Source organism: Oncorhynchus keta, chromosome 19 (assembly GCF_023373465.1).
Source record: "Oncorhynchus keta strain PuntledgeMale-10-30-2019 chromosome 19, Oket_V2, whole genome shotgun sequence".
NCBI lineage: Eukaryota > Metazoa > Chordata > Actinopteri > Salmoniformes > Salmonidae > Oncorhynchus > Oncorhynchus keta.
Window position 1 is genome coordinate 67,657,395 of NC_068439.1, and position 25,616 is coordinate 67,683,010.

General features: G+C 43.0%; 2 protein-coding genes across 5 annotated transcripts in view; both read left to right on the plus strand.

Moving 5' to 3' along the window:
• LOC118398751 (5'-nucleotidase domain-containing protein 1-like) overlaps nt 1-21,142 on the plus strand; it is a 90,411-nt gene extending 69,269 nt beyond the window's left edge. The window contains exons 9-12 of the mRNA XM_052471119.1: nt 6,286-6,407; nt 10,588-10,761; nt 19,276-19,444; nt 19,744-21,142. Coding sequence (XP_052327079.1) covers nt 6,286-6,407; nt 10,588-10,761; nt 19,276-19,444; nt 19,744-19,859 — 581 coding nt within the window. The 3' untranslated portion in view covers nt 19,860-21,142. The remainder of the gene's footprint in view (nt 1-6,285; nt 6,408-10,587; nt 10,762-19,275; nt 19,445-19,743) is intronic.
• A 193-nt stretch (nt 21,143-21,335) lies between these two features.
• The window catches only part of LOC118398749 (dermatan-sulfate epimerase-like), a 31,962-nt gene continuing 27,681 nt past the window's right edge, over nt 21,336-25,616 (plus strand). For 2 of the 4 annotated variants that reach the window (XM_035794410.2, XM_035794411.2), the window contains exons 1-2: nt 21,336-21,566; nt 24,593-25,064. In XM_035794410.2, the coding sequence (XP_035650303.1) occupies nt 24,637-25,064 (428 nt within the window). In that variant the 5' untranslated portion in view covers nt 21,336-21,566; nt 24,593-24,636. Of the gene's footprint in view, nt 21,567-24,592; nt 25,065-25,616 lie in introns of those variants that run through there. The other 2 variants (XM_035794405.2, XM_035794407.2) reach the window with 2 other exon arrangements.

Below are 25,616 nucleotides of genomic sequence, written 5' to 3' on the forward strand. Positions count from 1 at the left end.
AAGCACGAAGTACCAGTGAATTGCTCAATATGGAAGTGGTCAGATGACGCGGATGCTACGCTACATGACTGTTTTGCTAGCACCGACTGGAATATGTTTCGGGATTCATCCAATGGCATTGAGGAATACACCACCTCAGTCATTGGCTTCATCAATAAGTGCATCGATGACGTTGTCCCCACAGTGACTGTAAGTACATATCCCAACCAGAAGCCATGGATGACAGGCAACATCTGCATAAAGCTAAAGACTAGAGCTGCCGCTTTCAAGGAGCGGGAGACTAATTCCGGACGTTTATAGGAAAACCCGCTATACCCTCAGACGAACCATCAAACAAGCAAAGCGTCAATACAGGATTAAGATTGAATCCTGCTCTGCCGCTCATCCGATGTGGCAGGGCTTGAAAACTATTACGGACTACAAAGGGAAACCCAGACACCAGCTGCCCAGTGACGCGAGCCTACCAGATGAGCTTAATGCCTTTTATGCTCGCTTTGAGGCAAGCAACACTGAAGCATGCATGAGAGCACCAGCTGTTCTAGATGACTGTGTGATAACGCTCTTGGTAGTCGATGTGAACAAAACCTTTAAACAGGTCAACATTCACAATGCTGCTGGGCCAGACGGATTACCAGGACGTGCACTCAAAGCATGCGCGGACCAACTGTGAAGGGTCATCACTGACATTTTCAACCTCTCCCTGACCGAGTCTGTAATACCTACATGTTTCAAGCAGACCACCATCGTGCCCAAAGACCACCCTGTGCCCAAGGAAGCGAAGGTAACCTGCCTAAATGATTACCGCCCTGTGGCACTCACGTTGGTAGCCATGAAGTGCTTTTGAAAGGCTGGTCATGGCTCACATCAACAGCATCCTCCCGGACACCCTAGACCCACTCCAGTTCGCATATCGCCCCAACAGATCAACGTCTGCTAAGCTTATCCTTAACACTGGGGCCCTTCAAGGGTGTGTGTATTTAGTCCCCTCCTGTACTCCCTGTTCACCCATGACTGCGTGGCCAAACACGATTCCAACACCATCATTAAGTTTGCTGACGATACAACACTGGTAGGCCTGATCACCGACAACGATGAGATGGCCTACAGGGAGGAGGTCAGAGACCTGGCAGTGTGGTGCCAGGACAACTGCCTCTCCCTCAATGTGAGCAAGACATAGGAGCTGATCGTGGACTACAGGAAAAGGCGGGGCCGAACAGGCCCCTATTAACATCAACGGGGCTGTAGTGGAGCGGGTCGAGAGTTTCAAGTTCCTTGGTGTCCACATCACAAACAAACTGTCATGGTCCAAACACACCAAGACAGTTGTGAAGAGGGCACGACAACAACTTTTCCCCCTCAGGAGACTGAAAAGATATGGCATGGGTCCTCAGATCCTCAAAAGGTTCTACAGCTGCCCCATCGAGAGCATCCTGACTGGTTGCATCACCATCTGGTATGGAAACTGCTCGGCATCTGAACGTAAGGCGCTACAGGGGCTGGTGCGTACGGCCCAGTACATCACTGGGGCCAAGCTGCCATCCAGGACCTATATAATAGGCGGTGTCAGAGGAAAGCCCATAAAATGGTCAGAGACTCCAGGTTATAGACTGTTCTCTGCTACCGCACGGCAAGTGGTACCGGAGCACCAAGTCTAGGACCAAAAGGCTCCTCAAAAGCTTCTTCCCCCAAGCCATAAGACTGCTGAACATTTTTTTTAATTGCCACCGGACAATTTACACGGCCCCCCTTTGTACGCTGCTGCTACTCGCTGTTTGTTTGTTACCTATGCATAGTCACTTCGCCCCCAGCTACATATACAGATTACCTCAACTAGCCTGTGCCCCTGCACAATCTGTTCCGGTGGCCCCAATAAATAGTGTTACTATTTATTTTAACCTACTTGGTAAATATTTTCTTCTTCTTGAACTGCGCTGTTGGTTAAGGGCTTGTAAGTAAGCATTTCACAGTAAAGTTTACATTTCTTATATTCAGCGCATATGACAAATAGTTTGATTTGAACCTTTGTCCAGGGCTGTCGTTTTAACAAATGAAAGTAGAGGTTTTCCTGCTGCTGGTCTTAAGCACCAATCAGTTAAGCCAGGCACAAGGACTTTGAAGATGAAACACAATATGAATAAAAGTTTATGCAGTTATATTTACACAATGGAGATTCTGGTAGGCCTAAGCTCTTTTACTGAGTTCAGCTAAACATTCGATTTGTTTTCAAGGAACTTTCTGGGGCCTCCCTCCCAGCAGTTACTATTGTGTGAGTAATGCTGTGAGAATTGTGTGGTGCAGTTTAGATTCCAGCTTCTCTGTATCTTGTATTGGCTATGCTCCACTACCCCCTTGCACAAACTGAAACAGACTGTGGTTTTTGCTAACCAGCAGCAGCCCAATCAAGCAGGCCAAAACCCCCTCCAGTCAACCAGGAATGACTATATAGATAGACTTTTTCTCTTAGTGAAAAGTACTTGGCTGTTGTTGAGCATTAAGACATAAACCATGTTGTTCCTGAAGTTTGGAAAGATCATTGGGTGTTATTTATAAACTGTAAATGCTTCCATGAGGTCATTGACACACTTTCCTGTATAATGTGTGACTTCTGTGAGTGAGTGCCTGAAAAAGGAGGAAGCAGACGAGCCTACATGGTTGTGTCCCAAATGGCACCTTATTCCCTACACAGAGCCCTGTATGCCCTGTTAAAAAGTAGTGCACTATATCTGTTTAGGAAACATACTCATGGAAGTACAGTAGCTCCAATTAAACACCTGTGAAAAATCTATTTTAAATTAGTTACTTTTATCCCTCACAAGTGATGTACAGTGCCTTGCGACAGTATTCGGCCCCCTTGAACTTTGCGACCTTTTGCCACATTTCAGGCTTCAAACATAAAGATATAAAACTGTATTTTTTTGTCAAGAATCAACAACAAGTGGGACACAATCATGAAGTGGAACGACATTTATTGGATATTTCAAACTTTTTTAACAAATCAAAAACTGAAAGATTGGGCGTGCAAAATTATTCAGCCCCTTTACTTTCAATGCAGCAAACTCTCTCCAGAAGTTCAGTGAGGATCTCTGAATGATCCAATGTTGACCTAAATGACTAATGATTATAAATACAATCCACCTGTGTGTAATCAAGTCTCCGTATAAATGCACCTGCACTGTGATAGTCTCAGAGGTCCGTTAAAAGCGCAGAGAGCATCATGAAGAACAAGGAACACACCAGGCAGGTCCGAGATACTGTTGTGAAGAAGTTTAAAGCCGGATTTGGATACAAAAATATTTCCCAAGCTTTAAACATCCCAAGGAGCACTGTGCAAGCGATAATATTGAAATGGAAGGAGTATCAGACCACTGCAAGTCTACCAAGACCTGGCCGTCCCTCTAAACTAAAGGCCCATGATCACTCTGGATGAACTGCAGAGATCTACAGCTGAGGTGGGTGACTCTGTCCATAGGACAACAATCAGTCGTATATTGCACAAATCTGGCCTTTATGGAAGAGTGGCAAGAAGAAAGCCATTTCTTAAGGATATCCATAAAAAGTGTTGTTTAAAGTTTGCCACAAGCCACCTGGGAGACACACCAAACATGTGGAAGAAGGTGCTCTGGTCAGATGAAACCAAAATTGAACTTTTTGGCTACAATGCAAAACGTTATGTTTGGTGTAAAAGCAACACGGCTCATCACCCTGAACACACCATCCCCACTGTCAAACATGGTGGTGGCAGCATCATGGTTTGGCCTGCTTTTCTTCAGCAGGGACAGGGAAGATGGTTAAAATTGATGGGAAGATGGATGGAGCCAAATACAGGACCATTCTGGAAGAAAACCTGATGGAGTCTGCAAAAGACCTGAGACTGGGACTGAGATTTGTCTTCCAACAAGACAATGATCCAAAACATAAAGCAAAATCTACAATGGAATGGTTCAAAAATAAACATATCCAGGTGTTAGAATGGCCAAGTCAAAGTCCAGACCTGAATCCGATCGAGAATCTGTGGAAAGAACTGAAAACTGCTGTTCACAAATGCTCTCCATCCAACCTCACTGAGCTCGAGCTGTTTTGCAAGGAGGAATGGGAAAAAAAATTCAGTCTCTCGATGTGCAAAACTTATAGAGACATACCCCAAGCGACTTACAGCTGTAATCGCAGCAAAAGGTGGCGCTACAAAGTATTAACTTAAGGGGGCTGAATAATTTTGCACGCCCAATTTTTCAGTTTTTGATTTGTTAAAAAAGTTTGAAATATCCAATAAATGTTGTTCCACTTCATGATTGTGTCCCACTTGTTGTTGATTCTTCACAAAAAAATACAGTTTTATATCTTTATGTTTGAAGCCTGAAATGTGGCAAAAGGTCGCAAAGTTCAAGGGGGCCGAATACTTTCGCAAGGCATTGTATATGATAGTATCCATATTTGTTAGAATCCATATTTTTTACCGACTGGCTCAATTCGGTCTTATGTAGCAAAATTTGAAATAGTGTTTTTTACTTTGGAAATGTAAAGACTGAGCTAGAAAATGGTATATCATACACTACAGTTGAGGAACAATTGGAAAGTAATTCTGCTTTGAAAGTTGATAAACTTGTAACCTCATTTTTGAGAAAATGGCCCTTGAATATTTTGGTAAACCTACTGGAGAGCTCATCTTAGTCTACACTCATTTAGCATCGTACACCCTCTCTTAAGCCTTAGCCCCAGCCATCTCTTTAAGGATTGGATGGATGTGAGGCCATGTACTAACCACAAAAAGTACAGGCTGCATGACATCAGCGGCCTCGTGGTCCAAAATAGTCAATAAATCACCCATTTTAAAAATGAATTTAGGATATGTCAATCAAGCAAACCAGGCAAATAAAAGCTACTTTCTAAACAATGTTTTTGTTCGTTTCTTGCTTGTTAGCTATCTATCTAATGTTAAGTTAGCTGGCTAGCCAGTTCAAATAATGACCATATCATATAGCTTGACACGGTCTTCATTGTTACAGGAAAATAAACTCTACCAAAGAAATCTTAGAATGTAGACACTGTCTAATTGGCCTAACGTTATATCCTAATTTGACTTTGGTGTAGGTCTCATTACCGTCTCTGGTAAACACATACTATATCAAATAAAATCAAAGTTAATTTGTCACATGCACAGGATACAGAAGGTGTAGTGAAATGGTTACTTACATAGTATGGTATTTTGTTTAGGCATGTAGCTAGCTAGCTAAACAAAGAACCATAATCCCAACTCCTAACGTTACTACCTTGCATGAAACTGCAGGTAGCCAGCTAGCCAACCAGTTTCAGTGTTAGATGGCTAACATTAGGCTATAACTAGCAATGCAAATGGCTCTGAGATATGAATAATATTACTCCACAGATCATATACGTAACGTTAGCTAGCGAGCCAGCCAGCAAACCGTACGCTTTAACTTGAAATTTAAACTACTTTCTGTCAAAATTAGAAACATATAACATCTGAAAATGTAGCTAGCTAGACTATCCTACCCATATACATGGATGGACGCTTCTCCCTATCGGTCACGGATGCCATGGTTCCCTTTAGTTTGAAGATGTAATCTGGATACAGGTGTTTTATACAACAGCCTTCTGTGTGTTCTTTTTTCAACTCCCTCTGCATATTTGCAATCAAACAACAGAATTTTCTCCATCTCCTTAGCTATCGTACTCTAATTCCACCGGGCATTCCACTGTATTCAAAACTCGGTCCTCCAGAAAGTGGAGAACAACACTTTTGCAGTTCTACATTATATCTTAAAATAAACATATGTTAGAAAAGATTACCTACCCATACTGACCAACTCATGTTATAGACAGAAGTGCGCTACATGGTAGACAAATCCAAACTAATCTCTCGGCATGTCCAACCCATCCAATATCTCAGCCAATCATAGCTAGTGGAAAGGTTCCTGCCTTTTTCCGTGGCTAAACCAACTAGGCTTGTAATTCCACCATTTTATTCATATTTACAGATGGCATACACGTTTGTTGTGAAGGCACATGAAATATTCCAGAATGCATTTCTGCCCCCCCAAAAATGCGTTTTTGATTAAAAAAAAAAAAAGTTTACGTTCAAATGGCTCTCCTGTGAAGTAGTGACACGCGACATACGCCTAGTTTCCTGAAAGGTGTCACATTTGCTTGTGGGCCCGGTGTTGTGATTGTGTGCTAAGCGGTGTGGTCGTGTATGTTCATGTCGCTAAACAGTGTAGTCGATCTGTGTGGTGACTTTGGTTGTCGTTGTCTTTTTCCTGGCTGTAGTGAATGATGTGGAGGAGAGCGAAGGGCTGCCATCCCTGGACAAGCCTGGCTGGTACTCTCAAGGCAACTGGCCCCACCTCCACCAGCTGCTCAAGACCATGACTGGCAATCCTGAGCCCAAGGTAAGATTGATAGATTGGTTAGTTGGTTTAATCTTTTCTTATCTAGAGGAAATTCTACTGATCATGTTTTGAAATAACTAACAAGCTGTGTAATAAATACACTGAGCAAAAATATAAATGCAACATGTAACAATTTGTAAGATTCTACTGAATTAAAGTTCATATAAGGAAATCAGTCAATTTAAATGAATTAATTTGGCCCTAATCTATGGATTCATATGACTGGGAATAGAGATATGTATCTGTTGGTCACGGATACCTTAAAAAAAGGGTAGGAGCTGGGATCAGAAAACCAGTCAGTATTTGGTGTGACCACAATTTGCCTCATGTAGTGTGACACATCTCCTTCGCATAGAATTAATCATGCTGCTGATTGTGGCCTGTGGAATGTTGTCCCACTTCTCTTTAATGGCTGTGTGAAGTTGCTGGATATTGGTGGGAACTGGAACACACTGTCATACACGTAGATCCAGAGCATCCCACACATGCTCAATGGGTGACATGTCTGGTGAGTATGCTGAACGTTAAAGAACTGGGACATTTTCATCTTCCAGGAATTGTGTACATATCCTTGTGACATGGGGATGTGCGTTATCATGCTGAAACATGAGGTGATGGCGGTGGATGAATGGCACGACAATGGGCCTCAGGATCTCGTCATGGTATCTCTGTGCATTCAAATTGCCATTGATAGAATTGTGTTCGTTGTCCTTAGCTTAAGCCCCCCCATACCATAACCCCACTGCCACCATGGGGCATGGGGCAGTTGAAACGGGGATTAATCCGTGAAGAGCACACTTCTCCAGCATGCCAGTGGCCATCGAAGGTGTGCATTTGCCCACTGAAGATGGTTACGATCCCGAACAGTCAGGTCAAGACCCTGGGGAGGACGACGAGCAAGCAGATGAGCTTCCTGACAGTAGTGTGCAGAAATTCTTTGGTTGTGCAAACCCAGTTTCATCAGCTGTGTCGGGTGGCTGGTCCCAAACAATCCCACAGGTGAAGAAGCCGGATGTGGAGGTCCTTGACTGGCTCATTTTACACGTGGTCTGCAGTTGTGAGGCTGGTTGGACATACTGCCAAATTCTCTAAAATGATGTTGGAGGTGGCTTATGGTAGAGAAATGAACATTAAATGTTCTGGCAACAGCTCTGGTGGACATTATTGCAGTCAGCATACCAATTGCACGCTCCCTCAACTTGAGACATCTCTGGCATTGTGTTGTTTCAAAACAGCACATTTTAGAGGAGCCTTTTATTGTCCCCAGCACACGATGCACCTGTGTAATGATCATGCTGTTTAATTAAGTTCTTGATATGCCATACCTGTCAGGTGGATGGATTATCTTGGTTAAGGAGAAATGCTCACTAACAGGGATGTAAAAACATTTGTGCACACAATTTGAGAGAAATAAACATTTTGCACATATGGAACATTTCTGGGATATTTTATTTCAGCTCATGAAACATGACCAACACTTTACATGTTGTTTTTGTATTTTTGTTCAGTATATATCCAAATAACCACATCACTTACATATTATCCTGGGATTTGTGTCAAAATGTTTATCCACAAAGCAGTGTAGGTTTGCTTTGAGCTTCCATTCCTGGCAGATGCACAGAGATCTGACGTCCTCTATAAATCAGCTCGGGGTTATTCGCACCGGTGTGAAGGAGAGGGAAACATGGCCGTGTACACCTGCACACCTTAGCATAAGTGTCAACAGGGCTAGAGTGCCAGCCCAGAGAGCTGCCTGTCCTGCTGAGAGGGTATGTGATAAACAGGACCTTACTGTAGAGTACACAGCCCATATGATTTCTGACAGGCAGGCAGCCAGCTCTTCTCCCTCTGAGCCCCTTTTTGAGCCCTCTCTCAGCTTTAATGAAAGGCTCCCACTCACTGACTTGTGCACCCAGGGACGCCCATCATCCACGTCCTCAGCGTCCCCTCCCTCTCCCCCACCCCTCCCACCCGGACAGGAGTGCTCAATGCCCCCCTCTGTTCTCGGGCCACGTGGAGAAAGCGCTCGAGGAATGCAGTGTCATCCTCCACAACCTGCACTTATGGCAGCTTTAAGGCAGCCCCTCTGGGGTGACCAGAGGGTCATTGCTATTCGGGATCCTTGGGATGTCCATTCCCCATTGAAGTTGAGATTTAAAATGGTTATGGTATGGGTTAGGTTGGGGTTTATGGTTAAGGGTAGGGGTTAAGGTTCCGGTTAGGGTTCAGGGTAGGGATGTCTCAAGCATCCCGGATAGCACTAACCGTGATCTGAGGCAGTCTGTTTTGGGTTCTCCTCACTTTCACCTGACAGGACTTAATGCCGGCCGGCTGAATGGGAGGCATTCAGGGCAGATTACAGTCCCCTGTAGCAGTGAGCACAGGTCTGGCTGCGACATGGAGGATCAAAGCTTAGACACTGAGCTGCCCTGCTCATACAGACTCAATGAGTCAATGATTCAAATGGCACTCATTTTCCTCTGTGAGTCATTTTGTTGTAGTAAGCGTACTCCACCCACTACTCTCTATCTGGAATCTCAGACCCTTTTCTCCCTCCAGACACATTTAACCATTCTTAAAGTTCTGTTGTGTCGTTACAATTTCATGTATGAGCAAAGCTGCTGTAATGATCGGATTGGGGACTAAGTAACATGGATATAGTCCTTACATCCCTGGCCCTCTGTCAGATATGTGATCTCCCCTTCCCTCCTCTCTGTCTGTCTGCATCCCAAATGGCACCCCTAAGGGCCGTCCGTGGTCAAAAGTAGTGCACTACATAAGGAACAAGGTGGCATTTGAGATGCAGGCTCTGTCTGTCCCAGCCAGGCCCCACACAGTGGAGCACAATGGGCTCTGGTCACCCTGTTTACTCCCCAGGGGAAAGGCCATGCTGTCAGGCTGACATTAATTTTCTCCTAAGCAGAAGGAGGGAGCTGCAGACTGTAGCAAGTTATATCTTCAGGGGAAAGAGTCCTCAGGAGAGCAGTCTTGTTGTCGTTGAAACCTGAATGATGTTGCTTTATTCGTCCCAGCCTTAGGAAACTGTGTTTAGCATCCAGAGAGCCACATGAAAGTCTCTCAAATAATGTTTTGCCGCTGTGTTGGAATTGGCCTGTAAATATTTATCATACTGATCTGATGCCTTTGCCTGCAGTGGGGAGATGAAAAACAATTGGTGCACTCCGCAGCAGTGCCCTCTCTCGCTCTCTCTCTCGCTCTCTGTGGCCAGTTTCTCTGAAAACCTGATCCCTATGCCCAGCTCCAGAGATCCACAGGCCCAGCTCACAGCTCCACAGCCGAAGCCCTGGCTGGCCAGCTGGCTGTCCTGTTAATTTGTGCGTGGAACTGCAAGACCTGGTCACAGACACTGTAAAGGGCCTGAGAAGAGGAGGGGGTTTCCGGAGTGAGTCCAGCAGCCCACATGAACACATTAGAGACCCTCCACTCCTCCCTCACCACCTTCTCTTAGTGGTCGTCTGCCTGCCTCCAAAACAAACACATACACACCACTCTGCATTCCACACAGAGAGCTGTGTGAAGGACTCTTTAAGTGTGTGTCTTAAGCACCAAAATAGTATCATCCTTATAGAACACTGGCCTCGGTGGCCTGGTGTAATAACCTTTATTCTCTCCTTAAAATAACCCATCATGAAGTCAGGGTTTGGTGATGTGCTGAAGCTGATTCCATTATGTCATCATTCTTGTTTGTTTTTCCTAGTGGTTCTCTAATCCCTCTGACACTCTTCTTAACCCTTAGGTTCCATTGGAGTTGCAAAGCACACAACTATATACATTTGTTGCAATGGTTTTTGAATGTCAGGAAAGGGGTTGCCAGTCGGTTTAGTTATGTCGTTCAGCTAAGCCGGTCTTAACGTGTTTTTCTTTCCAGCCATAGCAAAACTACAAAAGAGACATGATGAGTTTTGCAGCCACATCGTGTCTGGTCTAGTTTGCCCTAGGGGCAGTAAGACATGTCAGAGTTATTGAATTCGACTACGACTGAATGCCCCCTTTGAAACAAATCCAGCCAAATTGCTATTCTATCAGCGCTTTACAACTGAACCTTTACAAATCACATAAAGAAGTAGTTGCTCTATGAAACGTCTACGTAATTTACAGAGCAGATGCTCAGATAATGGCATAATTCTTTGTCTATGTCCTGTCTCCTACCCTCCTATAGGTGGTGTACTTTGGGGATAGCATGCGGTCGGACATGTTCCCTGCTAGCATGTTTGGGAAGTGGGAGACTGTGATGATTGTGGAGGAAATGGAGGGAGAGGGCGTCTCGAGGAGCGACGCAGCAGAGACCAATGAGGCCCAAGTGGAGCCTCAGGAGAAGAAGGGAAAGTTTGAGGTAAGTTCACACCAGCAGTTGTTTCCGTTTAATGTGCTCGCCCACTTTGCCCCTGCTACCTAAAAGACATATTCTCCCAACCCCCAGTTCATTGGCTCAGTGCCAAAATATACCCAATGTAGCATGTGTGTCTGAGAATGTGCGTGTGTTCATTTTGTAGCATTATCAAAAGACATTCTGCAATTGCATTGGTATACCGTGGTGGTTTCATCTTATTACAGTTTCACATTTACATTTACATTTAAGTCATTTAGCAGACGCTCTTATCCAGAGCGACTTACAAAATCTAAATAAGGAACCTGTAAAACAAGTTTGTGAGTCTGTATTTCTCAGAGTAAGCCTAGTGTGAGTACAGGAAAGTCAGAAAATAAACATTTTAGGGAAGCTACGGTACTACTAGGAAGGAAACTATGATGTAATCCGTACGACCAGGATGCAATATCACCCAGTGCTTCCCTCACTGACCAGGCCATGGAGGATGTTTTGTTCCACAGTAGAGAAGTTAGATGAGTCAGCATATCTGTTGCCAGGAGCAATGAGAGGAACGTCCTTGTTTGGCCAAAACACCACTAGGATAGAGGACTCCTTCCTCTGAAGGGACTGACGGAGGACGTTGTGCCACGTTTGGAGCACGGGACCTTGTAGATGGACAAATTGTCTCCGCCTAGACTCACACCTCTACCTCTGTCTCTCTCTTTTTCCCTTCTCCCTCTTTGTATCTCCCCCACTCCATTTTCTCTCTCTCTCTCTCTTTCTCTTTCTCTTTCTCTCTCTCTCTTTCTCTTTCTCTCTCTCTCTTTCTCTTTCTCTTTCTCTTTCTTTCTCTTGCCTTTCCTTTCTAAAATGTATTTCCCCATTTGCCTCATTTAATAGATATTCCTGGAAGCTCCAGTTGGTCTCCATCTCCATGTTTCTCCCAGATTCCTTTTGGTTACAATTTGTCCCTCAATATCTGGTGGAACTTTCCACATGAATAGGCTACTGTTTGTAATGTTGTGCATCGCGTTGCCTCTTACTAATGATATATTATGAGGTTCAGTGTAGAGAAGAGGGAGAAGTAGTTAGTGCAGAAGTAGCCAGAATGTTTCCATGGCTCAGAGTTCGGAGCTGATCTTTTATCTACGTTCTTTTAACATGAAAGATCATGGATTAATTTAATCTTATGAATGACTTCTAACAAACAGATCTTCTCAGCATGCAACTCCGTCTCCAAGTCTGGTTGGAAGTCAAAAGGCGTAATTCAGAAGAATGTCTTCATCACACTTTTCACCAAGAGAGGGACAAAGTAGCAACAGTTATTTTTTTTACGCAATGCCCTTTCTCCCAGGTGAACTGAATCACATTTCAAGGAAGTATCTGCAAGAGTTGAGTAATTTAGATGCATACGCGTCTTCTGCTACCTCTAGTTTGATCTGTTATCAGTCCGTACTTGTTAACCACATCCTGTTTTTAAGGCATGTTCTGCCTGTCAGCACTTTTTAGAGATTAACATGTTGGACTGACAAATGGCACTGATAAGGATGAGTAAGAAGGGGGTGGGGTGTAATAATGGTGCCAGAGGGGATGGCTGCCGTTTTACAGGCTCCTAAGCAACTGTGCTATTTTGTTAGTTTTTTCACATTGTTTGTAACTGATTTTGTACATAATGTTGCTGCTACAGTCTATCACCAAAAAGACCTTCTGGACATCAGAACAGCGATTACTCACACCAAACTGGATGAAGATTTTTTCTTTAATGAATCGGATGCAAAGGATATACTGCTCTCTCTCTCTCAAGACCAGGCCCAAATAACTGTCCTCCGTGTGAAGAAAAGACAGAGAAAAAGGGGGAGAAGGGCGGGGTGCCTTGTGAGAATTCCCTGGCGATTAGGTAAACCACCACTACCCTCCGTATTATTGGCCAACAGACGGATTATCATGACGTGGACTCAAAGCATATGCGGACCAACTGGCCAGTGTCTTCACTGACATTTTCAACTTCTCCCTGACCAATTATGTAATACCTACATGTTTTAAACAGATCACCATAGTCCCTGTGCCCAAGAAAGCGAAGGTAACCTGCCTATATGATTACAGTTAAGTACAGTTGAAGTCGAAAGTTTACATACACCTTAGCCAAATACATTTAAACTCAGATTTTCACAATTCCTGACATTTAATCCGAGTAAAAATTCCCTTCTTTCATCACATTCCCAGTGGGTCAGAATTGTACATACACTCAATTAGTATTTGGTAGCATTGCCTTTAAATGTTTTAACTTGGGTCAGACGAAACGTCTGACCCAAGCTTGTGGAAGGGTAGCCTTCCACAAGCTTCCCACAATAAGTTGGGTGAATTTTGGCCCCTTCCCCCTGACAGAGCTGGTGTAACTGAGTCAGGTTTGTAGGCCTCCTTGCTCGCATACGCTTTTTCAGTTCCGCCCACACATTTTCTACGGGATTGAGGTCAGGGCTTTGTGATGGCCACTCCAATACCTTGACTTTGTTGTCCTTAAGCCATTTTGCCCCAACTTTGGAGGCATGCTTGCGGTCATTGTCCGTTTGGAAGACCCATTTGCGATCAAGCTTTAACTTCCTGACTGATGTCTTGAGATGTTGCTTCAATATATTCACATACTTTTTCTCCCTCATGATGCCATCTTTTGTGAAGTGCACCAGTCCTTCGTGCAGCAAAGCACCCCCGCAACATGATGCTGCCACCCCAGTGCTTCATGGTTGGGATGGTGTTCTTCTGCTTACAAGCATTCCCCTTTTTCCTCAAAGTATAATGATGGTCATTATTGCCAAACAGTTCTATTGGTGTTTATTTAGACCAGAGGACATTTCTCCAAAAAGTACAATCTTTGTCCCCATGTGCAGTTGCAAACCGTAGTCTGGATTTTTTTATGGCGGTTTTGGTGCAGTGGCTTCTTCCTTGCTGAGCGGCCTTTCAGGTTATGTCAATATAGGACTCGTTTTACTGTGGATATAGATACTTTTTTACCTGTTTTCTCCAGCATCTTCAGAAGGTCCTTTGCTGTTGTTCTGGGATTGATTTTCACTTTTCGCACCAAAGTACATTAATCTCTAGGAGACAGCATGCGTCTCCTTCCTGAGCAGTTTCACTGCTGTGTGGTCCCATGGTGTTTATACTTGCGTACTATTGTTTGTACAGATGAACGTAGTACCTTCAGGCATTTGGAAATTGCTCCCATGGATGAACCAGACTTGTGGAGGTCTACAATTTTTGGCTGATTTCCCCATGATTTCAAGCAAATAGGCACTGAGTTTGAAGGTAGGCCTTGAAATACATCCACAGGTAAACCTCCAATTGACTCAAATGATGGCTTTAGAAGCTTCTGGTTGGCTAAATGACATGTCATTTTCTGGAATTTTCCAAGCTGTTTGAAGGCACAGTCAACTTAGTGTATGTAAACTTCTGACCCACTGGAATTGTGATACAGTGAAATAATCTGTCTGTAAACAATTGTTGGAAAAATTACTTGTGTCATGCACAAAGTAGATGTACTAACCGACTTGCCAAAACTAGTTTGTTAACAAGAAATTTGTGGAGTGGTTGAAAAACTAGTTTTAATGACCCCAACCTAAGTGTATGTAAACTTTCGACTTCAACTGTATCTGTAAGAGTTGAGTAATTTAGATGTGTCTTCTGCTACCTCTAGTTTGATCTGTCATCAGTCCGTACTTGTTAACCACAACCTGTTTTTAAGACATGTTCTGACTTTCAGCACTTTTTAGAGATTAACATGTTGAACCGACGAATGGCACTGATAAGGATGAGTAAGAAGGGGGGTGTAATAATGGTGCCAGAGGGGATGGCTGCCGTTTTACAGGCTCCTAAGCAACTGTGCTATTTTGTTAGTCTTTTCACATTGTTTGTAACTGATTTTGTACATAATGTTGCTGCTACAGTCTCTTATGACCAAAAAGACCTTGACATAAGAACTGCGATTACTCACATCAAACCTGACGAAGATTTTTTCTTTAATGAGTCAAAAGCAAAGGATATACTGCTCTCGCAAGACCAGGCCCAAATCCCTGTCATCCACGTGAAGAAAAGACGGAGAAAAAGGGGGAGAAGGGCGGGGTGCCTTGTGAGAATTCGCCGGCGAGTATGTAAACCAACACTGCCCTCAATATTATTGGCCAACAGACGGATTATCAGGACGTGGACTCAAAGCATATGCGGACCAACTGGCCAGTGTCTTCACTGACATTTTCAACTTCTCCCTGACCAATTATGTAATACCTACATGTTTTAAACAGATCACCATAGTCCCTGTGCCCAAGAAAGCGAAGGTAACCTGCCTATATGACTACACCCCACCCCCTCCCCCTCCCCCCAACAGATCCACAGATGACGCAATCTCAATCGCACTCCACACTGCCTTTTCTCACCTGGACAAAAGGAACACCTATGTGAGAAGGCTCTTCATCGGCAACAGCTCAGCGTTCAACACCATAGTGCCCACAAAGCTCATCACTAAACACCTCCCTCTGCAAATGGATCCTGGACTTCCTGACGGTAAGAGTAGGCAACAACACATTTTCCACTCTGATCCTCAACCATACGTAGAATGTATGCACACATGACTGTAAGTCGCTTTGGATAAAAGCGTCTGCTAAATGGCATATATATTATATATATTATATATATATTTATATATATATATATTAACACTGGGGCCCCTCAGTGGTGAGTGCTTAGTCTCCTCCTGTACTCCCTGTTCACCCATGACTGCGTGGCCAAACACGACTCCAACACCATCATTAAGTTTGCTGACGACACAACGATGAGACAGCCTATAGGGAGGAGCTCAGAGACCTGGCAGTGTGGTGCCAGGACAACAACCTCTCCCTCAATATGAGCAAGACAAATGAGCTGATCGTGGACTACAGGAAAAGGAGAGCCAAACAGGCCCCCATTAACAGGGCTGTAGTGGAGCGGGTCGAGAGTTTCAAGTTCCTTGGTGTCCACATCTCAAACAAACTATCATGGTCCAAACACACCAAAACAGTTGTGAAGAGGGCACGACAACAACTTTTCCCCCTCAGGAGACTGAAAAGATTTGGCATGGGTCCCCAGGTCCTCAATTTTTTTTATAGCTGCACCATCGAGAACATCCTGATCGGTTGCATCACCCACCGCCTGGTGTGGTAACTGCTCGGCATCTGACCGTAAGGCGCTACAGAGGGTAGTGCGTATGGCCCAGTACATCACTGGGTCCAAGCTTCCTGCCATCTAGGACCTATATACTAGGCGCGTGTCAGGGGAAGGTTCTAAAAATTGTCAAAGACTTCAGTCACCCAAGTTAGACTCTTCCCTCTGCTACCGCACGGCAAGTGGTAGGGGAGCGCCAAGTCCAGTTCCAAAAGGTTCTTTAACAGCTTTTACCCCCAAGCCATAAGACTGGTGGACGATTAATCAAATGGCCTCCCGGACTATTTACATTGCTGCCCCACCCCAACCTTGTTTTCACACTGCTGCTACTCGCTGTTTATTATCTATGCATAGTCACTTTACCCCTACCTAAATGTACAAATTACCTCGACTAACCTGTCCCTTCATACCTTCATTATTGTTATTTCATTTTCTTTAACTTTTTTTAAGTTGTATTTTTTAAACTTTAGTTTATTTAGTAAATATTTTCTTAACACTATTTCTTGAACTGTGTTGTTGGTTAAAACCTCTTGAGTGTAGGGGGCAGTATTTTGATGTTTGGATGAAAAACATACCCAAATTAAACTGCCTATTTCTCAGGCTCAGAATCTCGAATATGCATATAATTGTCAGATTAGGATAGAAAACACTCTAAAGTTTCCAAAACTGTCAAAATATTGTCTGTGAGTATAACAGAACTGATATTGCAGGCAAAAACCTGAGGAAAATCAAACCAGGAGGTGGCTTCTATTTTGAAAGCTCCATGTTCCATAGCCTGCCTACGCTCCATTTAAAGGGATATCAACCCGATTCCTTTTCCTATGGCTTCCCCATGGTGTGACCAGCCTTTAGCTTCTTGGATATAGGGGGCACTCTTTTAATTTATGGATAAAAAAAACATTCCTGTTTTAAACAAGATATTTTGTCACGAAAAGATGTTCGACTATGAATATAATTGACAGCTTTGGAAAGAAAACACTCTGACGTTTCCAAAACTGCAAAGATATTGTCTGTGAGTGCCACAGAACTAATGCTACAGGCGACATCAAGATGAAATTTCATACAGGAAGTGCCCCAGATTTTGAATGTGCTGTGTTCCATTGTCTCCTTATATGGCTGTGTATGGGTCACGAATGAGCTTAGACTTTCTGTCGTTTCCCCAAGGTGTCGACAGCATTATGACGTATTTGTAGGCAAATCATTGGAAGATTGACCTTAAGAGACTACATCTATCAGGTGGCCGCTTGGTGTCCTCCGTTGCAATTATTGCGTAATCTGCAGCTGCGTGTATTTTTCGTTTGCTTCGAGGAGAAACACAGCTGCCACTAATTATTTATCATCGAATAGATATGTGAAAAACACTTTGAGGATTGATTCTAAGCAACGTTTGCCATGTTTCTGTCGATATTATGGAGTTAATTTGGTAAAAAGTTTGGCGTTGTAGAGACTGCATTTTCAGATTTTTTTCTTAGCAAAACGAGATGAACAAAACGGAGCGATTTCTCCTACACAAGTAATCTTTTTGGAAAAACGGAACATTTGCTATCTAACAGAGTCTCCTCATTGAAAACATCCTAAGTTCTTCAAAGGTAAATGATTTTATTTTAATGCTTTTCTTGTTTTTGTGAAAATGTTGCCTGCTGAATGCTAGGCTTAATGCTAGGCTTAATGCTAGGCTTAATGCTATGCTAGCTATCAATACTCTTACACAAATGTTTGTACCTATGGTTGTGAAGCATATTTTGAAAATCTGAGATGACAGTGTTGTTAACAAAAGGCTAAGCTTGTGAATGAATATATTTCTTCCATTTCATTTGCGATTTTCATGAATAGTTAACGTTGCGTTATGGTAATGAGCTTGAGGCTATAATTACGCTCCCGGATACGGGATTGCTCGACGCTAGAGGTTAGACATAGTTTCAGGCTTATATATTTTTTTAAATGGACTAGAAACGTCACCTCGCGTCATTGTATGGCTGGGTGCCAGCAGCGTTTTGTATGCGCAACAGCTTGGTGCAGCCATTTTCTCTCTCTCTCTCTACTATTGAAAAAGCTACTTTCCGGTTGATATGTTATCGATTATATATTGTAAAAACAACCTGAGGATTGATTATAAAAAACGTTTGATATTATGGATACTATTTGGAATTTTCGTCTGCGATGTCGTGACCGCTCGAGCCTGTGGATTTCTCAACATAATGCGCCAACCAAATGGAGGTATTTTGGATATAAAAATAATCTTTATGGAACAAAAGGAACATTTATTGTGTAACTGGGAGTCTCGTGAGTGCAAACATCTGAAGATCATCAAAGGTAAGCAATTTAATTTATTGCTTTTCTGACTTTCGTGACCAATCTAGTTGGCTACTAGCTGTTTGTAATATGTTGTCTACTGAGAGAGATGTGCTTACATAATCGCATGGTATGTGATTTCGCCGAAAAGCTTTATTGAAATCTGACACGACAGGTGGATTAACAACAAGCTACGCTGTGTTTTGCTATATTGCACTTGTGATTTCATGAAAATGAAATATTTTTAGTAATTTAATTTGAATTTGGCGCTCTGCCAAATGATCCCGCTAACGGGATGGGTGCATCAAGAAGTTTAAGGGCTTGTAAAGTAAGCATTTCAAGGTAAAGTCTATATATACCTGTTGTATTCGGCGCATGTAACATATAACATTTTATTTGATTTCTCTGAAACCAAAGTGGTGCATCAAGTTTGACACCAGCGGGGTTCCTGAACAGCTTCTATCCCCAAGCCATAGCCATTTTGTAAACTATCTGAGTTGAACCTTGTATTTTATTTTTTATTCCTACACACACAGTCACTTCATCATTCGCTCACACCCACATGCATTTATACTGACTGTATGCACACCCACTCACATACAATCATAATATACGCCGCTGCTCTGTTTATCATATCTCCTGATGCCTAGTCACCTTACAGTACATACATACAGTAAGGCACATGCAGTATCTAACTCTATCACTCCAGTATTCCTGCACATTGTAAATACAGTATTGGAACTGGCCCTGTATATAACTTCTTACTTTGTCGTTATCTTCTTATTTTCATTTCGTATGTTTTCCTGTTCTACCTTGTTATTTGTAGTATTACATTGTTATTGATTACTGCATTGTTGGGTTTAGAGCTGGCAAGAAAGGCATTTTCTCTACTTGTGCAGGTGACATGAAAACTTTAGACTAACTCCACACTGCTTTTAATTTTGAAATTCCTGTTAAAAAAGTGGATCCATCATTAGTAATGAATTTCCCTACTAGCAGGATTACTTCCCTCTGTCTGGTCAGAGAATCACTCCCTCATTAGCACGTGTGATGTGCTTTCAGGACCAGGGCATGAAGGCGCCCTCTGCTCCATCCGAACAGTGGGGATCCTACTTTGTGGACACACACAAGACTCCTGGAGGGGATGAGGAGAGCCAGAAACTCACCTGGTGCTGCCATAGCATCCACAAATACAGCACAATGGCCATCCCCAGTGTGGAGTCTATTGCAGGTACAGGGAGGAGAGGGCTATGGGGGCTCACTGACTCTTGTATTGCGTAATGGCCTACCTAACTACTGTAGCGTCTTGTCTTGAGAGAGGCGTGCTTTGTTCGTTTGAAGAGGCATTTGACCACAGATTTCCTCTACTACTCGTTCCTTATTCTTGTTGAGAAGTGTCCCTGGAAAATGTTCTGTTCCTTTTTGTGAAGGTTGGTTTTAGCAAAGCTTTGGGGGTTACTCTCAGCTAAGCAGGCCAAACTGTTTGATGTGACATCATATTATTCATACATTTATTTCAACCCTCCTTAGATCTCCCTCTGGACTACAAGTTCCCCAGGTTCTCTCCCAACAAACCCTGCACCACCGGCTACTACCCCAGACCCCCAGATTCCCTGCTGAAGAAATGCCAGAGTCAATCGTCTTAGAGTCCTTCTTCCCAGAGTCGCCCCCCTCAACCTCCTCAGCCTAATGGGGAGGAATGTGCCTCCATCTCACCTGTAGTTCCACACCTGAACCACGCCAATCATCCCTAGAGCACAGGAAATCACGCTCACATTGATAGAAACCATGGGAATGTAAAAGCACAGTATCGCTCTGTAAGTAACTTGGCTACATTTGAACGTTGTTCTGTACGTGGATTATTGTACGTGTGTGTGGAAAATGTGACTTGCCAATTGTCTAGGTATCTGTCAGCATACAGTGCTGATTAAAGCACATTCATATTGTTTTATGTGAAGACCACTATTTTTTTTATGTAGGTAATTGGTGTTCCAGTTGAACCCCCTATACTGTAAGTGCATCATTCAATGTAAGTCAATAACTCTTTAGAGTAGTAACAAACCTTTCAAGCCCCACAAATAATGTCCTGCATTTTGTTTTTGTGTGTCCTTACCTCAAATCTGAACTGAAATGCAACGTTGAATAGTCCCAGCAGTGTTTGTCTCCCGAGAGAAATTCAGAATAATCCATTACGCCTGGTATTAGTGTGTGTATAATACATAATAAACAGACATTTTGGTTTTGTTTCGCTGTATGCATTTGAATAACAGTACATTTAGATGCCCTTAAAAGGTAAAGCATTTCCCCTGTATTGATTTTGTGTAAGGTGTGTAAGAGCATTGTTCTTGAAGAAATTGCACAATCTGTCCTTGGTGTTACCTTTCTGTGGAAAAAAAATGTAATAATAAAGGAAAACTGTAATACTGGGTGGTTAATACTATGCTCTGTGTACTCTATGTATTATCTTGGTGCAGCAGTAAACTATAGTGCTTTTGGGGTGACTGTAAAAGTGTGGAATACTTAGGCTTCATATGCAGTACCAATTTGAATATATGCTTTAACCGACTCCTGAATGGTTACATGTGTTGGTGGACTGCATATAGACAAGTTGTATTATATTGATAAGAAACAGTCTGAATATGCTTTTAAGAGTATTTTGATAGTAAGTACTGTATTAGTTGATAAGAGAGGACAGGAGACTTTAATTGGGAAGCCAAAGTGGGTTATTATTTATGTTATAAATAATTGTTGGCGTTAAACACAATGCAGCTTTAGTGATCCATTTACTTTTTTTCATGTGATTTGCAAACTTTTATAAGCCCATTTGCCTTATGTTCAATTCATTAGTGCTCTTATGTTCTAGAGAAGATACAGGGAAAGTGTTTAATGTACTGTCTATGAAATAAAGAAATGTTCTACAATTTTGTTACACTGCCTTTTCTGGTACTTTGTATGTTCTCTTGACAGTAAAAATAAAACATTTCTGAAAATGTGTCAGTCAGAGATCATGACCAAATTGGAATAGACTGTTTCAAATCTATTTGAAACTATTGGCTGCCTGCCTTCAATTCTATAAATCTGTTCTGCCTACCTGGTTGTTTGTGTGTACAATCATTACTTTCGGTCTCCCTCCCACGTCCCACTTCTCCAGGCACTTACCCATACTGCCCCTCATACAACAGTTTATGACGTTCTCTCCAAAACAGCAATATCTCCCCTTACGCAGAATGGTAACTTTTTTTCACCACTTGAAAGATTCAACGCATCGATGAATGTCGCGGGGATTCTATTATGAAGTGACTGGTAGGAGTATCAAATCTGGACTACAATTTTACAACAACTGGTTTTGACAGGTAGGTTTATCTTGATCAGTGTACCATTTTGTCTTTACACCAAGGCTTCACTGATCGGGAAAATGTCAATTTCAGTGCGCAATCTGCGCGTTAGCCTATTTTGAGGTGGTATGGTGTGGTACTAGTAGGTGTAACGTTTTTCCAATGTGGGAATAATAATTAATTAAACTTAAGAAAAGTACTATTTAAGTAGATGTACATATAAAACGAAATAATTAACTCAATAGTTTTCTTAAATATGACAGTGATGACAAAAGTCACATACAAGGATAGTACTCGATGACATTCGATAGCCTACCAAATGGAAATGTGTAGGGTGTTCTCAGAGGTGTGTATAGGTATTAAAATATATAATTATATGTCCTATGAAAACTACTAATATGAAAAAGGTGTCTTTTAATATGACTATCAAGTTTGTTAAGACGGATAGCCATTTTCAGGCCGCTAGCAAGGTAAGGAAGTGAGAGCAGCCAGGTAAAGAAAGATATGTGGAGCTGCCTAGTAAATATTGCCATTGTAAATATGACCACGAGTTTAGGGTTTGTTGTATTACTTTCTAGTGATGGAGCAGTATAGAATACTTTCCAAAAGACATTATTGGCACATTTCTACAGTAATTACAAGTCAGTTTATCAAATTTCTGCCCTGCTAGAGCTGCCTCTGTCAACTGTAAGGGCTGTTATTGTGAGGTGGAAACCTCTAGGAGCACCAACGGCACAGCCACTAAGTGGTAGGCCACACAAGCTCACAGAACGAAATTGCTGAAGTGTGTAGCACATAAAAATCATCTGCAACACTCACTACAGAGTCCCAAACTGCCTCTGGAAGTAACGTCAGCACAATAACTGTTTGTTGGGAGCTTCGTGAAAGAGAACGCTACCTGCTCAAATGCATAATGCCAACTGTAAAGCTTGGCTGAAGAGGATTAATGGTCTGGGGCTGTTTTTCATGGTTTGTTGCTAGGCCCCTTAGTTCCAGCGAAGGGAAATCTTAACACTTAGAATGACATTCTAGACGATTCTGTGTTTTAAACTTTGTGGCAACAGTTAGGGGAAGGCCCTTTCCTCTTTCATGACAATGCCCCGGTGCATAAAGTGAGGTCCATACAGAAATGCTTTGTCGAGATCAGTGTGGAAGAACTTGACTGTCCTGCACAGAGCTCAGACCTTAACCCCATCGAACACCTTTGGGATAAATTGGAACGACTGCGAGCCAAACATCAGTCCCCGACCTACTGTAACTAATGCTCTTGTGGCTGAATGGAAGCATGTCTCCGCAGCAATGTTCCAACATCTAGTGGAAAGTGTTCCCAGAAGAGTGGAGGCTGTTATAGCAACAAAGGGGCGACCAACTCCATGTTGATGCCCATGATTTTGGAATGAGATATTCGATGAGCAAGTGTCCACATACTTTTGGTCATGTAGTTGAAATTATTTTAAAAGAGATGGCTAACAACAGCATGCAAACTGCAATAAAAAGCACAGTTCCACTTACCTGATGATGATCATTTGAAACTTAACTTCTTGTTGAAAGTTACTGTTTAAAAGGGAGACGCTAACAACTTAGCAACAACATCCTCTTCGATAACACCTGCTGCAGCCACTGCAAACTAGCCTACAACAAAAGCTAGGTAGTTAAACCGTTGCTCGCTATTGCACAGGGACCTGTTGGCCTTCGAGAAGGCATAAGTTTCCATGCATTTTTGTAAAAACGGTCCAACCCATTACAAGTCAATGTGATTGGTTGATTCCACTGTCACTCAAAAACGTTGCCCTAATACAATTGAATGTCAGATGCCTTCTATCAAGCTTCTGATGGCCTAGCCCTAGTCAATGGCTGATTTATCTCCCCAGAGACCACCATAGAAAAATCCTGATTGGATCTTTTTTTTCTCTTCAGTGTTATACTCCTTTCCTTTCTAACAAAAACTGAATAGATTTAATCGGAACATCATTGAAAATAATATAACAATTATTATTTGTATTATTTTATACATCCTTAGCCTTTCTCTGTCTAAAGAATCCATATGTTCTACTGGACATATTGAACTCTTGTCATGGTGACAATTTTACAAAATTACAGTCATGGTCTTGAATTGGACTCACATTTTTCTGGTCTTGGTCTTGACTCAATCTCAAACCTCTCGTCCCCCTCCCGGTCTTGGTCTTGACTCGGTCTTGCCCCCCTCTGGTCTTGGTCTTGACTCAGACTCAGACTCAATTCGCTCCAGTCTTGGTCTTGAATCAGTCTCGCTTAAGGTGGTCTCGAACAGAACACTGCTAGGTAAAACTAAATAGTGTAGTATAATACACAACAGACAACTCATGCCAATGGAACTGCCCAGAGTCTAGACTCTCTAGACAACCTTCAAATCACCTCCAAATGGTTTTCTGTTAGACAAGTGCCAAGAGTAAGGTCCTGGAATGTACGTCCATGTTTCTGAGAAGAGATGACTAACACTACCATAGTATCAAATGTATCTGTGTCATCTTACTCATCGGTGAAGTCAAACCAGTAGAACTGATAAATAAGAATACCAATCAGGGACTCTATGACCTTTAGAGTGTTGAGGACAACATGTTTGACTATGTGGGTGTACATGGCTAGACCTGCCTGAGATACTGTCAATACAAGAATGAACTAGGCCCCAGGAATCATAGCGATGAACACACAAATGTCATAGCACACTTTACACATTACTGCTACCTCTTCTCAAGACACACATGGGGGAGGAGGAGGGGGGGAGGGGTCTGTTATGATTAATCATAAAGATAACAGTTGCATTTTTACAACAGAGAGCTCAGCTTTCCTTTCAATTGTGACAGTCTACAGCAAGTCCTATGGTTTTGTAGTGTTTAATAACCTTTCAGAACAGTAGAGGATAGCCAGAATGATCAGGAATACAGCTGTATCCAATTATTCAAGGAATGCACCCTTTGTATGAAAAAGCTGGGGAGTCGAGAGAGAGAATATGGCTGGCTAGCTTTCTCAAAGTATTTTCCTCTCCCCTTTCCTTTCCTCCTCAGCTGAGCTCTGTTGGAAATGCCACAGCGCCCTCTCTGATGTGAGGATGAGGTCCTACACCAGAGGGGCCCCCACAGCGTTCTTCATAAGTCTACTGTGGCCCCTGGTGTCCCCGGTGGTGAGGGTGGGAGAGGAGACGGACCCCACTGGAGGGATACCCTTCATGGGAGGGAACTACGATGGACACCCCATGCTGTTTTTCGGCCAGGGTGAGGTGGAGGAGTTACAGGCGGCAGCGGCTGGGACTCACCGGGAGATGGCTGCAAGGATCCGCAAGGCGGGGGAGGCCATGCTGGAGCACCCTGAGGAATACCTGCCCCCCTGGAGCCCGGCCGAGTACAGCGCCCGCTGGAACGAGGTGTATGGAAACAACCTGGGAGTGTTGTCTATGTTCTGTCTGCTCTACCCACACAGGGCCGGGGCCCTTGACCTGGCCAAGGATTACATGGAGAGGATGGCAGCTCAGCCTAGTTGGTATATTTTCTATCTTGGTTTTTCCCATATTTTTCTGTACATCTTCTTATCTGAGATATTGCTGCAGAAAGCACATCTAAATGCAATCAATTGTCTGTGAACATCATCCCTACTTATAGGGACAAGAAATATGAGATACAATCTGTGGAAACAGTTTCTGAGTAGTTACTCAAATTCAGCCCCTGTGGGAACAGTTACTGTGTACCGTAGATACTCAAATTCAACCCCTGAGTGAATTGCTTGCTTCTCAATTGCAGAAAACTGCAGCTTAATCAATGTATTTGTCCTCTGTACATCAACATGTGCCCACTGGGGATACATGACAAATCCTACTCCCCTTCTTTATGGCCAGACGTGCAAGTAGAGATGCATTGTGGTCCGATGGGCCTGTGGTCCAGGAAATATGTTTAGCAGCTGTTCGAATTCACTGCTGAACATGCCCCCGTTGAAAGGAAATGAAATGTTCAGATGTTGAGCTGCCTGGCCTGGTGCAGTGGGATGGGAGGACGAGGGTTTCAGCCTCTACTGCTCTGGATTAGAGGTCAGAGGCTG